The sequence below is a fragment of the Protopterus annectens genome, chromosome 11.part0, assembly GCF_019279795.1.
Source record: "Protopterus annectens isolate FY-2018-M chromosome 11.part0, PAN1.0, whole genome shotgun sequence".
Classification (NCBI taxonomy): domain Eukaryota; kingdom Metazoa; phylum Chordata; order Ceratodontiformes; family Protopteridae; genus Protopterus; species Protopterus annectens.
The window spans coordinates 287,685,803-287,702,886 of NC_056745.1; the positions used below are offsets into that span (position 1 = coordinate 287,685,803).

At 38.8% G+C, this 17,084-nt stretch overlaps 1 protein-coding gene across 7 annotated transcripts in view; it reads right to left on the reverse strand.

Moving 5' to 3' along the window:
* Positions 1–17,084, reverse strand: part of ANO4 (anoctamin 4) — a 1,520,875-nt gene that overhangs the window by 509,783 nt on the left and 994,008 nt on the right. For all 7 annotated transcript variants that reach the window (XM_044087781.1, XM_044087780.1, XM_044087779.1 and 4 more), the window contains one exon: positions 10,851–10,947. In XM_044087781.1, coding sequence (XP_043943716.1) covers positions 10,851–10,947 — 97 coding nt within the window. The remainder of the gene's footprint in view (positions 1–10,850; positions 10,948–17,084) is intronic.

The following is a 17,084-nucleotide window of genomic DNA, read 5'->3' on the forward strand; positions in this document are numbered from 1 at the left end:
TTCATCTATCGAACATTGTCCTTGCTCAGCACTATCCTCCCGTAAAATTCAGGGAACATTGTTGAAAGAATCCGTAGCCATTCGACCCAATAATAAATAAAAAACAACCATATATGCAAAAAAAAAAAATAAAAAAAATAAAACAAACAAAAAAAAACGGACACAGAAATGTACTAACAAAATTCCAGTTTATTAAACCAGACTTAGCACTTCGTCTTTACATACAGCCTTCAAAGAGCAACATCCATTAAAATAATGACCATGACCCTCTTTCTTGTGAAGCCTGGTTAGTGGCATATCAGTGTATGTCACTATGGCGTCACGTATAACTTGAGTACTGGATTATGTGGAGGTTTGCCTTATGGGCTTTGACCTAAGACAACTGACTCTTTGATGTATGCTTCATGATGGCTGTTGCCTTTAATGTGTATTTGTGAGGCTGCTGAGGGTACTTGTCTCTTAGGTTACATTTAAGAGGGCTTTGTGGTTTAGGCATACCTCTTAACATGGACACATCAAAAATCTGGACAAAGGCCCATGAAAAATAGGTACAAATCTGTATGCTGATTAACATAACATTTGCATACATAATTATGCAACCACTCCCACTTCAATGGAATTGTGGGATACCAGCTTTCAAACGTAACCTGAAGAACAGACAACCAAAATATGACCCCAGGTTCCCCCGCAGCCATTCCAATGTCCCATTACTTGGCTATTTCGCCCCATTTACCATAAACAGTGTAATGTGCATACTGCTTTATTTCTACAATGATTATTTGGATTTCATTTAAAACTTTTATAGGTTCATAGGTTGGTACTAGGCTATTGGCCCTAGGGCCTATACAAGCCTAGCCATAACAATTCCCTGGCTATTTCCTTCCACACTATTTACTTTCCTGGACCCCTGTCTAGCAGGGCGACTGACGTGATCCCTGGGGTGAATTTCCTTTCTCCCATCCAGTCATCAAGGTTCCTTTTGAAGAGGGCCAAAGAGGGGTTCTGCTTGACATGTATGGGCAGTCTATTCCGGAGTCTGGGGAGTCTCTGGATCAGGAACCTATCCCTCCAGCATGTTTTGTTTATTCTGATGACAAGGTTTAGACCCCTGGAGCATGTGGTTCTGAGGGATTGGGATTTCTTTAAGTGTAGCGTGTCCAACAGCTCTGGGTTTGACATGGCCTTGTATGTTAAGCAGAGATCACCTCGGAGTAGATGATATGTGACAGAGTATAGCTGGAGTTTTTTAAGGCGGTCAGCATAGGGCATCTGCTTTACGCCTGTGATTCTTTTAGTGAGGTATTTCTGCAGCCTTTCCAGTTGTTGCAGATGTTTTGAGAGGTACATACCAAATGGAGTGTTGTATTCTATAATGGGTCTAATGAGAGATGAGTACAGTGGGACAATGAACTCCTTTTTTCTGGATGAAAAGCCCTTAGTGAAGAGGTGTGCCACATAGAAGGATTTCCTGACTGTTGTGACGATGTGGTTATTGAAGGTGAGGCCACTGTCCACCTGTGTCCCTAAGTCTCTTATCACACTTTCGGTGTTTAGTGTCCTGCCACCTATGTGGTAATTCACGGGTACATATTTTATCCCAAAGGGGATAACTATACATTTCTTGACACTGAGCTTGAGCCCATGGTTCTGGCACCAAGCATCTGTTTCTGTAAGGCCCTTTTGTAGAGTATCGACATCATTTGGGGATTCAATAATGGCTCCCAGTTTGCAGTCATCTGTGAACATTGTTAGCCAGAGTCCCTTAGTGTTGGTCTGTACTTCAGAGAAGTAGATGCCAAACAAGAGCAGTCCCAGGACTGAACCCTGAGGTACTCCACTTAACACTTGTCTGGAGCTGGATTTGGAGTCAGCTACTTTTACAGTGTGGGTTCTGTAAGTAAGCCAGTTGGCAACCCATTGAGTGATGTAGGGATTAATGCCCAGCTTAGTAAGTTTATCTATGATTCCAGAGTGGGGGATGGTGTCAAAGGCCTTGGCGAGGTCCAGATAGGCTGTGTGGACTGCCTTACCATCGTCCACGGCTCTGGAGACTGATTCAAAGAAGTCAATCAGGTTCAGGAGACAAGATCGGCCCTTCACGAACCCAAACTGGGTAGGGTCCAGTGTTTGAAGGTTGCCAATGTCTTTGTTTATAAGTTCCATGATAATACATTCCATGGCCTTGCAGATCAGGCTCGTCAGACTGATGGGACGGTAGTTCCCGGGATCCAAGGTGGACCCCCTTGTGGAGTGGGATAACTGTAGCTATGCGCCACTCAGTGGGCATGAAGCCTGAGGTGAGGGTATGATTAAACATGACACTTAGGTGAGGTGCCATTTCATTTTGTAGTTCATGTAGTACACAGCCCAGGATGTCATCTGGTCCCATGGATGCTGTATTCTTATCTTTGGAGAGTGTGTTTTTTTACCTGTGTGGCCATTATTACTGGAATTTGGCAATCTTCCGGTATTGAGATGGGCCATTTAGGGTGTGAGAGGGGGGTGAAGTTGGCACTGAATCAATCTGCCAGGATATTGGCAATATCCTTGGGATCAGTATATTTAATGCCATTCTGTTGTAGCTCAGAGCAGATCTGAGCATTGCCATTTAGATGCTTGACATAGTTATGGAATGACTTGTGGTTGTCTTTGGAATCTTTGGCAATTTTGTTTTCGTAACTAGCTTTGGAGGATTTTATGAGGGATCTCAGCTTCTTACTGAGGCTGGTAAGGGAATTTTTTGCATCCTGGGATTTTCCTCTTTTCTGCAACAGTTTCTTCCTTTTATTGTAAAGTTTGTTTATGACAAGGGACCACCAGATTGGCTTCCTTTTTTTGGAGGAGTGCATCTTGGTTCTAACTGGGATGGCATGATTCATGCATGAGTGGATGTGCTCGTACAGTGCCTTAGTGTAGGACTCAGCAGTCGAACTTTCAGTTCCTGTCTGCATGGGTGTCATGAAGTTTGTAACTTCTGACTTGAGTAGCATGAAGTTGGCTTTGGAGAAGTTTTTTATGGAGGTTTCCTTACTGGGGGTTGGGGTGAGATGTGGATGTTAAGGGTGATTAGCTTATGGTCTGACCTGACCAACGAGGGGGTGACCATAGGTGTGGAGCATCAATTTCCCATGTTGGTAATAACCAGGTCTAGGATATTGGAGCCCCTGGTGGGACTATGGATTAGTTGATCCAGGGCATTAGAATGTATGAATTCCAAGAACCGTTGGGCAAAGGTGTTGGTACATGAGTAGTTTTCCCAGTTAATGGCAGGGTATTTAAATCACCCAGTATTAGGGTGTTTGGTTGCATATTAATATTTTTCAGTATGTTTAGAAAGGTGTAGTGAGAATCTTGGGGCATGGTGGGGGATCTGTAGTAAGCTACAATTTGAATTGCAGTCTTACCTAGTGTTAGTTGCACCTGGAGAATTTCAGACGCATTGTGTTGGGCAACTAACCTGGTGGTGTGAATATCCTTGGTGAATATAGACACTCCTCCACCTTTAGTGTTTCGAGCCTGGTATTGCAGGGGTGCTCTCTGGAGCCTTGAAGCAGGTCTCAGTTACTGCACAGATATTGATGTTCTCCATTTTTAGGAGTGCCTCAAGAGAGTGCATTTTGAGGTTTAGACTTCTAGCATTGAGTAGCATTACCATCAGATTTTGCATGCTTGTACCTGTTACGGTGGTGGTTTTGTCCTTTGAACTTTGCCTAAAAAAAGGCACTATAGGGGTGGCAAGAGCCTTTGCCAGTAACCTGAATCCCAGGGGCGACAGGTGCAGACCATCTCTAGCAAAGCATCGTGACCTGTCGATCATGTCATCCCAGGCATACAGATACTGGATCCCCTTTGAATGACACCAGAAGCTTAGCCAATTGTTGAAGTCAATCATTTTGTCCTTATATTGTGGTATCATTCTGGGTGAAGGCAGGATGCTACTCAGGGCTAGGGTCATACCTGCCTGGGCCACATGATCTGAGAGGTCTTCCATGTCTCTTTTCATGTAGTCCAGGGAGGTATGTCTCAAGTCATTCACTCCAACATGGACAATGACAGAGTCATATGTGTACTTGTTGTGGAGTGACTTGAGTGCATGAGTTATGTGGCGGATCCTGGCAGCCGACAGGCAGCTCACTGTAATTTTTTCCTTGTTCAGCCTGGTGAGTGGGACATCAGTGTGCCTGACTATAGAGTCACCTATGACTAAAGTGTTAGGTATGTTGTCTTGCCTTAGGGGCTGTTGCTGGGTGGCACACTGGTGTTGTGAGCTATGTGACACTTTGGTTGTAATTGGTGTTTGTTTGCATTTCAGTGCAGGTTACAGTTAAGGGCCTTCACATATGTGGATTTATTGTTGTTATGTGTGGGTGTTGGTGTGAGTTTAGAAGGGCTATATGTTGCTTGAGGTGTAGTGCGGGTGTTAACCTTCTCCTCTTGACTGTCTAGCACAATCATGGGTGGAGAGAGCTTTGCTTCCAGTTTGGCTATGTAAGTGCATCTCTCACAGGTTGTAGTATTGGGTGGTAGGAGGAGGTATTTTACATTTTATAGCACAAACACTAATAGACATCTGTTAAACAAAGCAATACAGTCTCACAATGAAGATAGACTTAGCATTAAAACGTCTCTGCCCTTGAAACTCACATTCATTGAAACAGCACTGAAACCCACATTCAAAGAAAATGCATCCAGCCAGTGGCAGATAAAGATTACCTTTGGGCTGTTTTCAAAATCATAGGCCCCTTGCACACAAAACATACATATGTTCTTTGATACACCTTCCTGACTGTATTAAATTATATTCCTTGTATAATACAGCACACTTGTTAGAGCATGTTTTAAATGTATTGTTTTTAACATTTTTCTAGTAAGCAATGAAACAAAATGCATGAACCAATAATGTCAACACTGCCCAATTCAGAATATTTCCATCATAAAAGTCTGCTCAGACTTCTACAGTCCACCAGTATCAGTAAATATGCACAATCTCTGCAGAAGTAAAAGTCATCTAAATAATTTCACATTAAAGAGATCTGTAACTAATGAAGAGGTTGCTGCTAACAAACAACTTTCTATTTCATTAGTTCATCTACAAGTAAAGTGCCTGTTGCCCTTGAAGAATAAACTACCTATGTTACATTAAAAAATGATAAGCTAGTAATATTTCAATAGGAAATCAATGTCAAACTGATAACAAGTTCATAGCTGCTAGGTAACTCCTCCAAAGAAGGACATTTTCAGGACTGCAGATTCCACCCCCTTTAAAAAAAAAAAACACAGTACAGTACCCGCAATCCATCTACATACTGTGGGAGTAGAACCCACAGCATTCTGCATCAAAGGTAAGTATTCTACCTGTTGTACTACTAACACAAACAGGCTTCACATAAGCAGCACTAAACTTCTCTCGCCCTGAGGAACTATGAAGCACAACTTAAGAAATCTGGAAGAAGCCAACATTTATGGGGGGGGGGGGGCAAACCAGGCACACATTTTAAACATTGCTTGTACAATCTTAGAAAAGTTGTTACTTACTAGAATAAAGTGTTTTGTGTTATCATGCATTTCCTGAAAGATAGCCATTTAAGTTTTAGTCTTCCTATCATTATTTAGTGAAGTCAGTTCTCACTAATTTGCTAGAAAACCACAAATTTTAAGAGGAACAATTTAAAGCCGGTGTGGGTAGGGAATTTAGGCTCTTGCTCCTTGTATCTAAGGTACAGGGTTTAAGTCTGACTAATTGTTACCATAAGACATGGCTAACTGGGGCATTTCACACACACACACACACACACACACACACACACACACACACACACACACACACACACACACACACACGGCCCCAACTTGACTTACACAGACTTCTGATGCATTAAATTGCACAGCGAAATACACACCAACTGTTGATGCCACAAAATAAAACTTGCATGGACTTCTGATACATTAAATTGTACAGCAAAATATACACCAATGGTTAATGCCACTAAATAAAACCTACATGCACATTTAACAAGCACTATCTGCAGCTATTAAGAGAACTGAGCGCAGATAAAACTTGCAGATAAATAGAAACGGCCACAACTTGACTTGCACACTAAATGGCCCCAACTTGACTTGCACAGACTTCTGATAAATTAAATTGCACAGCGAAATACACATCAATGGTTAATGCCACTATATAAAACCTGCACGCACACTTGGCAAGCACTGTCTGCAGTCATTAAGAGAATGGAGTGCAGATAAACTTGCATATAAATAGAAACGGCCCCAATTTGTCTTGCACACTTGCATGGACGTAAATTAATTGCACAGCAGATAAACTAAAATGACCCTAACTTGTCTTGCACACTTGCATGGACTTCTGGTAAATTAATTGCACAGCGAAATACATACCAACAGTTAATGCCACAGTCCAGCTCAGCAGATAAAACTTGCAGATAAACTGAAATGGTGCAGATAAAACCTGCACGCACACTTGGCAAGCACTGTCTGCAGCTGTTAAGACAAGAGAACTGAGCGTGTATGTTTCTCCTGCAGCTGAGCTGGGAAGAAATGTAATGCAACAGCACAGTAAAACTAAATATCCTGCTACACACACACCTTATGAGAAAATAGCTAGCATTTCAGCTTCTAAGAGAGAATAGCAAGCAAATGTATGTTTCAGCCGTTAAGATGCAAGCAAGCACTTTCTGCAGCCATTAAGACAGCCAAGCACGTACGTTTCCCCCTGCAGCCGAGTCGGGAAGAAATACAACAGTAAAACTAAATATCCATTCCTGCTAAATAAGTAGCACAGTAAGTTTCTGCAGACTGCAGCCATTAACACACACAATTAAGCTGATGTTAAGCACAGTAAGTAAAAGTAATCATGAATGATTTAAATCGTTCTGCCTGCAGGCAGACATTAAATAAAAGAAGTTACAAGTTACAACAATTACATTTTTTACCTGGAACTGAGCACTGGAAGAAAGATGTGCTACCAGACTGGTCTGCAGAAGCTGACGTCATTGAGCATGCCCTACACGTGATGACATCAGGAGTATTAAAAAAAAACACAACCAGGAAATTTGGAAATTAAAGGAGTCACGCGAGAATTCGTGGCACCCCAATATTTTGCTCTCAAAACTGGCATTTACTGAGCAGTTTAGTATGGTTGAGAGGTATAGGTAGGCTGCTATTAAGAGCCTCAGCACATGTAGGGCTATGTATTTGGTCTGTGCTGTGTGTGTGATTGGTTCATTATGGTGTTATGGGGCACTGACAACCTGCTTATTTGTAGTGGTTGTGCGTAAGAGAGCTTTATCTCCATTAATATTATATAACTACACCTCTCACATACTGTTTTAGTTTGTTTAAGTAGTAGTTGGTGGGCCATAAACACGAGACAATTGCTACATTGTAGGATGATGTTCATTTCAACCATGCTGTTTACAGAAATGGTTGGAAAGTGCAGATCCACGGATTTATCTGCTTATGGAAAACAACGGGAGGAAAAAATATTTGAATAGCTAAAAAGTAGTGACTTTGTAAAATGATACTTTTGTAATTAATTACAATAATCAACAAGAGTGGAAAAGGAAGGAGTTTTATGGTCGAATTAAAATAATGGGCAGAGAACTAAAGTGGAACTGGGTTTAAGAACATGGTGGGGGAGTGGGATTTTCATCCACTTAGCCTGTGTTTGGATAGTCTGATACCGGCACAAAAGGAAAATCAAGACTTAACTAAAATGTTCTTGGCCTTGGAGAACAAAAGCAATTAACTGAAAATCTACCCCCACCTGGAAGAATTCAGAATTTATGTAACTCAATCTAGTTCTCTGTACTGTGCACTCTCTATATAGTGGGTACCTTGCTATGCTATAATCACACATGGAGCAGGGGCTGCAGTGTTGTTCTCCCCCCTCTATATAGTGTGTACCCCATTATGTTATAATAACATAGGGAGCAGAGTATGTACAGTTGTGCAGCCTGCGTATAGTGTATATCCCATTTTGCTAAATAGCATTTGCAGAGGCTGCAGTTCTGTGTGCCCTCTTTATAGTATGACCCCACAATTTTATAATCATGTATGGAGCAGAGATGGTAGATATCTGTGCCCTATGCTTAGCACACACCCCATAGTGCTATAATCTAGAGAACAAATTTTGCAATGCTGTGTTCCCTTATACATTCTGTACCAAACAATGCTCGAATCATGTGGGGGGCTCAGGTTGCTGTTCTGTATGTCTTCTGTACACTAGCTACCCCAAGTGTTAGGTGAATCCATTACGTATCTGACTCATCAAAGATCACATCACACTACCTTGGTCAATTACCTTGAAAATGACAGCTCAGATTCATTCTTATAATGCATGCAGTTGAGCTTGTCACTTTAAAAGGAACTGCGGCACTAATAAAAAGCATTTTCTGTAGGTAACAACCCCCCTCATCCCTTAATGCGGGAGACATTCCTCCATTTCATGCTCAGCCTTTGTTACCTTTAAGGCATTCATGCAGGTAGGAAAGGCTCAAGAAAAACCTCATGGGTGTTAGAAGTCACAGCTGCAGTGGCTTGTTGGTTTTTGAGCAATGTGGGCAGAGACTAGAGTCAAGTGGGGGGATGAGATTCCAATTGTTTAGCGTAACAGCTAGTTGATCAGTGGAAGTTTTTAAGAGTAATGAAATAAGCACAGGACAACTGAAAGCTGGAAAATACCAGCACTCAGTTTTTTCCATAAAATATATATGGAATATCTATCATTTGATGAGTGGTAAACAAATGGATATAGTTATACCAATCCTATTTCTTCAAAGATGCAAGTTTCAAATTCTTTACTTTTATCAGCTTGACTGTTAGATCATAGTTGTGCAAGCCATGTTTTCATCCTTGCAGGATATTTCCATTTTTTCCATGGTTGTGCAACCTTAGAGTTAGTATAAAATGGTTATCTACGGGTGTCATCAACATTTTCACTGGATATATATTTCAATTAGTTTTAGTTCTCTGGTGTGCTGTCAGAGGGGTAAATGTTTCAGATTCACAATTTCACCTGTTTGATTTAAGAAGTCTCAAACAAATGTCCATATTTTATATATTATATATTACCTTGACCCTTCTACAGTTGACCAGTTAAAGAAAATCCTAATTTAATCATCAGCTGGTCATTTCTACATAGTCTCTTTCAAGCTGCATTGTCTGTGTACTTGTTAGTTTGAATATTTGTGTGTGTATGTGTGTATATGTATGTGTGTGTGTGTGTGTGTGTGTGTGTGTGTGTGTGTGTGTGTGTGTGTGTGTGTGTGTGTGTGTGTGTGTGTGTGTGTGTGTGTGTGTGTGTGTGTGTGTGTGTGTGTGTGTGTGAGTGCGTGCGTGCATGTGTGCACCCACGCTAGGGTTGCCACCTGTCCCACTTTGCAAGGGACAGTCCCTCTTTGGGCAGTTGTGTCCTGACAAAAAATATTAAAAATGGCAAATGTCCTGAGATTGTAGGACATAATTATTTCCTATAATTTATGCAATAGTTGCATAAAACAGTTATTCTGTATCTAAAATACCTAAATGTTATAAGAAACAAAATAAGCAACTAAAATGCTACAAAAATAAGCTTTTATTTAGGCAAAAAAGTTAAGTTCTATCCTTTGTACTGACCGTGGGTATGTGTTGGCCTATAAAATCTGATGTTTGTACTGAAAATGTCCCACTTTGGCCATTTGAAAAGGTGGCAACCCTAACCCGCGCGCATGTCTCTATGTCTGTGCATTAAAAAGTTAACTGGTTACTAATGAATATTCCAAACATGCTATAGTGAAATTTAGCATATGGACTGAAAAGCAAAGTTAGAAATAAGATTCTGTTCTTTTATTTATAACATGCTACATGTTGGGTAAATTAAGCTAGCTGTTGCAATATAAAACCTGAATAATTCTGGTAAAGGTACAGCAAGAAACCAATATTTTTAATGTGCATACAATAAGTGCATATTCCTTTTTGAGTCCTAGTCACATTTTTAGCATACCTTTAGCAGATTACCTTACCATAACAGTAATGCATAAACTGGATATCATCTAAAGACTCAGATTTACTATATGTGCAACAATCATTTTGATATGGCGTATAGAAATTTTAGGTTTATAGTTAGACAAAACTTGGAGTTGCATGAAAACAATTGCTACGGGCTAAACAACCAGTATAGAGTGCAAGCATGTGATGCACGTACATTTGTGAATCATTGCACTAGGACCTGAATTTGACCCATACTACTGAAGTGTAGCGTAACTGTGAGGCATAATTCTAACACTGCTCATTTGAAATGCTGTACACTTTTCAAGGTCAGATATTAACAGGAACAGAATGCAAATCACATCACAGAAACCTTATCCACTTCAGACTTGTAAGGCTGATTTAAACACTGCTTAGCCTTTACTCTTTGTTGATATATCAATTTATGAGACACATTTTATTTAGTGTTAAAGATAAAAAGTGCACCCTGTATTATATTTCCTTTGTAGCAACCTCAACATAATTGAATTGTTTGGCAAGGTATTTGGTCGAACAACAAACACTGCCCGCTAGTAATGCATCTACAGGCACTTACATTCTTATGAAGCACTTTCACATTGGTACTTATATTGCAAAAAAGAAAAGCACTATGCTATATTTATTTAAAACATTTTACTTTGCTACTTATCTGAAAAGCTCATGCAAATTCAGGCTTTCATGCACACAGGGTCCATGCATCAAATCAAAATATTGAATTTGATATTTTGAACACAGTCTTCATATCTGCAACATAAAATATTGCAATTTCTGCAATCATAATGCAAGCACATTTGCATGTAGAAAAATTAAGAACAGTAGTACTGTACCTTGGCATAAACACAGCTGTCTGACAATCTCATGTAAGGGCAATGTTTATCACATAGAGGGCACATTATTATATCTTTAGCTTCGCAGACTTCTTTACTAGAAGGATACAGAAGATATTGGAGTTTTAAATGAGCTTTAGCATGATACAGTGCAAGGCATGTTAAGTATTTCATTTAGTTATGCAAGGCAACTGGGGTTAAATACCATGACAAGTAAGAGTACCCTGATGAACAGAGTTATCTGAGGAATGATACAATGTTAATGCCACTTAACTATATTTCAGTGATTGTTTTTAAGTTGTGCATTTACATTTCTCATTTCTATTGGCAGTTCAGGTAGGCTACAACTATATACTAACAGTGAACCACTGGTCTGTTGGTTGTTGTTAGTGTTGATGCTACATGCTCTCTCCTTCCTCCCTAGTCATAATCAATCCCTTTAGAATAAGACATGACTTGCCGCAATCCCACCAGACCCAGCAAGAGTATAGCAGAATAATCAATCACAGGAAAGGTACCAGCAGAAAGCATCAGTGCATGTCAGAAACAACCTGAGTGAACTAGCATTTCAAGCTTTCACATAAACTGTAGGATAAAAATCTAAAATCTAGAGTCCTCCAAGAATGGAATTCTATAGTCTTTTCACCTGACCGATTTCTGCTAAAGTTAAAGGCCAGCGCTGTGACCCTGGGAACTCTTGTTCTGTTGCATTAATAGAATCGTTCACAGGCATGATTTTGAAGACCAAAATTTTGAAAATGGAGACTTCAATTTGTCTCCTCTTAAGGTGCAGTCGCTTCAAAGGTAGTCTACTTAAAAGTAAGTGGTTCAGCACCCTGTAAAGCGGTTTTAAAGTTCTACATTTTTGACATTTTGGGGGTTTAAAATTTTGGTCTTCAAAATTTCAATGGTAAGTTAAAATGAATCAAAGGTTAAATTCATTTGGTGACTCATAACATTTTTGTTTGAATGCTTTATCACTCAAAATACGTAAATCTGAATGGGATTTTCATGTTCAAATCTATTCTTGAGCAAAGCTATCCAGTACAATTCTTACAAGGTGATATTGTCCCAATTTTCATCAGTTTAAAAAGTACATTCACAAATCAGAAAGTAAGAAAGGACCACTTTGTTTATTAAATATTTAAGCAATAACCGATGATGTGGTGTGGTATATTGAAGATTTACCCAAGGTTGGTGTGGTTTAATCATGAAGCCTGAATGATTAAAGCCAACCATGGGTAAATTACAATATACCACAACCACGGAGTCAGTTATTGCTATTATACAATGACATTATTTATGAAAAAGATACTTTTCTTAAATAATGTCTTTGTATATTGGCGCATTACTGTTCTTCCACGGCTGGTGGTATACTGCTGCATTGTTTTAATGTACAGAGCATGAGTATGGGACTTGCGTTCCCATGCATACCCAGTACATCAATGCATTGAAAAGGAAGCAACAGCGAAAAGAAAGTCTACGTTGCTCCATTTTTTTTTTTTTTTTTTTATTATTATTAAAAAAAGTTTGGGCTACTTTAGGGGTAGGAGAGAGAGACAGAATGGAGGAAATGCAAATAAAATCAGGTACGTGTCTTTAGTTTTAAATAATGCACCTGAATTTCTTTGTATTTCCTCCATGCTGCCTCTCTGGTATGTCTGGACTACGGACTATAGTTTTTTTTTTAATTAAAAAACCCCCAAGTTTTGGAATATATACGAACAGAAAAAAGTTCCGGTGACCGGACCTTTTTCCGTTGGTATATTGTGGGATTTAAAACAGGCACACTGGTTGGGCTGGCCAATCAGCGTGCACGTTTTTGAATCCTAATGGCTAGTCATTGTATAATTTTTGACCTTTGCTACATTTTGCTTATAGTTCAGAAATTCATGAAAAAAGAAAACAAAATATAGGAAGGTAAGAGCAAAAGAGTAATGTGTTTCATGTCTGTATTTTAAGTTAAGATAATAACGTGTAGAGTAGAAAACAGGCATACAGTCTATTAAACATTATGTATAAAACATAAAAGAGAATTGTAAATGAAGAAGAAAACAATTTGGGATAAGCTATTACACATTTTCTGCAACAAAACAAACCTGCTAACCCCAATATAAGTTTCAGTTTTAGCTCAGTATTCAGCAGTCTCTATTGAATTATTATTCTGTTACAACTGGGGCAATCCAGCTATAATGAATTTATAAGTTAGATTTAAATGCAAGTGCAACTGTGCTATAAATGAGGCCTGATGAAGTACATGTGTATTTTGTATGTTATGGTATGACATCACTGTAGTTATTAAATGAGTTTTGTTTCACTTGATGCTGTTAGTCTGTGAGTCTTTGTGATGGTCAATTATTTTATTTTTTTATCCACTGCTTTACTTTAAGAGTGCAGTTCTATGTCTCTTTCAAATATTGTTTTGGGTATTTCTCAGGTAAAACTTAAGCTATTGGATTGTTTTGCATGAACAACCTCACTTTGGCCACTAATACTAAATTGTCAGTTGTGGTATTGCTTAAATCTTGAAATATGCATTTCCTCCTTGCCAATTGGTCCTGCATTGTTCTTCTATTCCTCTTTAAGTACTCCCCATGTTTAGATAACCAGCAGTGTTCCTCAATGTCATTCATGAGCCACTTACTCAACTTTTCTACAGATGATCTGTCTGTGTTTTTAAACTGGCTAAGCACTTAGTGTTAAAATTCTCATTTGGTTACTGCAGATTACACAGTATTATATATATGACTTTTTCCCAGTGTGTGAAAATTTTACTTTTTTGTGGGTAATCTACACTGTAATATATGCAAATTTACTGTCATAGCTACAGTATGCATTTTTGCTTTTCATTTTCATGCAGGACATATTATTTTGTGTTGTACTACTTTTATAAATATATAGTACAAATATTTTATAGGTCAAGTTCATAGAACATGCACTCATTCTATACTGGGGTATATCTTGGTGGATCTAGGACATTTCACCGAATGCACATTTCACCGAAACTTAAATCAGTGTGCACTTTTCACCGAAAGCTTAATTCACCGAAAACACAATTCACTGAAACACATTTCACCAAAAGTGGTATATGGCCTTGTCCCCACTGTAGTGCGACCCTGGAGTTGGTATATATATATATATATATATATATATATATATATATATATATATATATATTTATATATAGTAGGGGGGTGTGGGGGGCATATTTTAAATGTGTTAAACTATATACATGCATACTTGCAATTGCAAAATACTACTCTTATCCAAACATGATGTATACTTGTCCCCCCCCCCCACTATATATACTAACTCCAGGGTTGCACTTCAGTGGGGACAAGGCCATATACCACTTTCGGTGAAATGTGTTTCGGTGAATTGTGTTTTCGGTGAATTGTGCTTTCGGTGATTTGTGTTCAGTGATATAAGTTTCAGTGAAATGTGCATTCGGTGAAATGTCCTAGATCCATCTTGGTATATAGTCTTAGTAATACATTAGTTTAGCCAACTGTATAGTGGAAGAATCATCCAAGTTATTCGTAGGCATGTACAATTTTCATGATGTGTACTCTTCTTCTCTTATTATGTTGTATGATGATATATACTTGATTTTCTTCAATGGTACTGTGTTTATATTTAATTTTTCAATGTTTTTACTTTCGTGGTTCTAGTTTTCTCACCTGGGATTTCTCTGAAAATGGGGCTTCTCAGCTTAGGATTCCTGCTCAACAACTGTAATAATAAACAAATAAATAAATACTGTACTATTAATTGAATGTAGTTACTATAGTAGGATCTGACTTCTTCATGATGAATTAAGCAATGCTTGGGTTCCTGCCTACATTATCTCACTATCCCAATTTTCTTTTTGCCCAGGTAACCATTACATATCTTCTCATCAGTATTGCTGTATCACATTGCCAGGTGTCCTTCCATTGCTCTCAAGAGTGAATTGCTCAATTTACTGTTGCTGAAGCTTTATTGCTTAACAGAGTAAGTTCCTGTATTTTATGCTCATTTCATATGAGCACTGTGTGTCAGCACTTGAACTCACTATATATTCTCAGAGCTCACAGACTCATTTAGAACGATTTAGGTAGGAGTTTGTTAGGCTTTTACATATTTTCTTCCTCTGAGTTTCAGTGACCTTGAATTGTAAACAATAAAGTGGTGTGGTGGTGGGGTGTGGGAGGTGCAAGGGGTCTTTGTTCTCTGCAAAAATTACTTCCTTGTAATTTGCTACATGTCCTGTGTGCTCATACATTGTACAGGCTTTTGGGCATTTATTACGAGTTTTTGTCACCAGCTTTGGTGACCAAACCCAGTGACTTTTCTGCACTGGCTCGGTCCTAAGGGTAAAGCCTTCACTTTGCCTAGAGTATTAGCAAGCCAGCCAGGAACCATTCTCTGTTCACTAAGATGGGCACACATATCCTCCTATTCCAGATCTGTCAGGTACTTCAGCTACTATTTGGACTCAGGTCACAGGCTGCAGACAGGACTTTATCTATCTATCCATCTATGCCATGGAGCTGACATGAGCAGAGGAAATGGGACAGAAGTCATCTCATTTTGAGAAGGTTATCAGACACCTAAAACAGTAATGTCTTCTTCTGATGATTATGGAGCTCTTTTTTAGTAGATTTGTTATTAAAGAAATAAGTTGAAATGTGCTTTAGTAATGACATGGGTAGTAATTCTGTGAAAGAAGGTATTTAGAAATCAAAAACCTTTTGATTCAAAAGCTTAAGATATTCCACAAATTAAAAAAAAATCACTTTCCATGACAGAAAATGAAGATTGAACAATTACGTTAAATGGCCTGAGAAATACAATGTATGAATATTGCAGCAGAAAAAAACAGAATGTGAATGACTAGAGACCGCATCAGGTAGATTGGTAATACTAAAGGAAACTTCCAGGTAAAAATGGGCACGATAAAGAGCAAAAATGGGAAGGAGAGAACAAAAGGACACAAGACTATGTAGAAGGATGACATAAGCAGAATCCTTGCATTACTGACATATGCAGTGGTGTGTTCTTTGATCTAGAACCAGAAACAATAACCAGTGAAGTTAAATCTCTATCACTAGATCCATTAGCCATCAACTGGTTCAAATCTTACCTTGATAACAGAAAACAAGTGGTTCTCTGGCACAATAATCTTTCTAATCTCCTCCCCATCTCCCTTGGTGTCCCTCAGGGCTCCATATTAGGGCCGCTCCTATTTTCCATCTATATTAATGATCTTCAGTCAGCAATTCCACATTCTACCTGCATTCAGTATGCAGATGACTCCACTATTATCTGATCAGCTACTTCTCAAATTGAACTGCAGACCATCACCCAGAAAGCATTTAATACTGTTGAACAATGGTTTACAAACCGCTGCCTCCTACTAAATCCAAAGAAAACTAAACTGCTACTCTTCTCCCCAACCCACAAGTCCACCCCTACACATTTTACACTCACATCTAACAATGGTACTATTATCTCTCCAGACATATCTACCAAACTCCTAGGAATATCTAGACAACTCCTAAAACCAAAAGAAAAAGACCAAAATCCATATTAAAGAAGGGTTTGGAGTCTTCTAGTTTGACTTCCGGGGAGGATGCTTCCTCGAATACAGAAGGTGATCATGAGGGCAGTCATACAGATGTTTCACCCAATGCTAAAAGGAAAAACTTTTCCCACCCTCTGGGTTTAGATACAGACGAGGGGGGCGGAAACACAAAAAGAGACAAACCCAAACAGGGTCTGGAGTCCCTTTTGAAAATGATGATAGAACACTGATTAGTAATTCCAATGTTTATAACATTTCTTCAGTTGAGCTCACGAATACACAGATTATGATACTTAATAAAGGGTTAAACTTTGTTCCCGGTTTTTTTGTTTCTGAATATTTGTTAGCACAGGATGTGGCCAACTTTTGTCGATTGTTAAATTTAAAATTGTTTTATGAAGATGGCAATTGTGGTCCACCTCAGGAATTTAGGTTTAAAAAATCTACTTTCCATCCACCTATGACACATTTGGTAGATGTTTTTCAAAAGAATGTATTAAAGGATGTACATTGTTATCTTAGGGATTTTACAGTATCATATAATAATTTGTCCAGGGATGAAGTGCAGTGTCTGGATCAGCTGATGAATGAAAAGAACTTGGTTATCACTCAAGCTGATAAAGGTGGGGCGGTGGTGGTTCAAGATAAGGCATCTTATGATAAGGAGG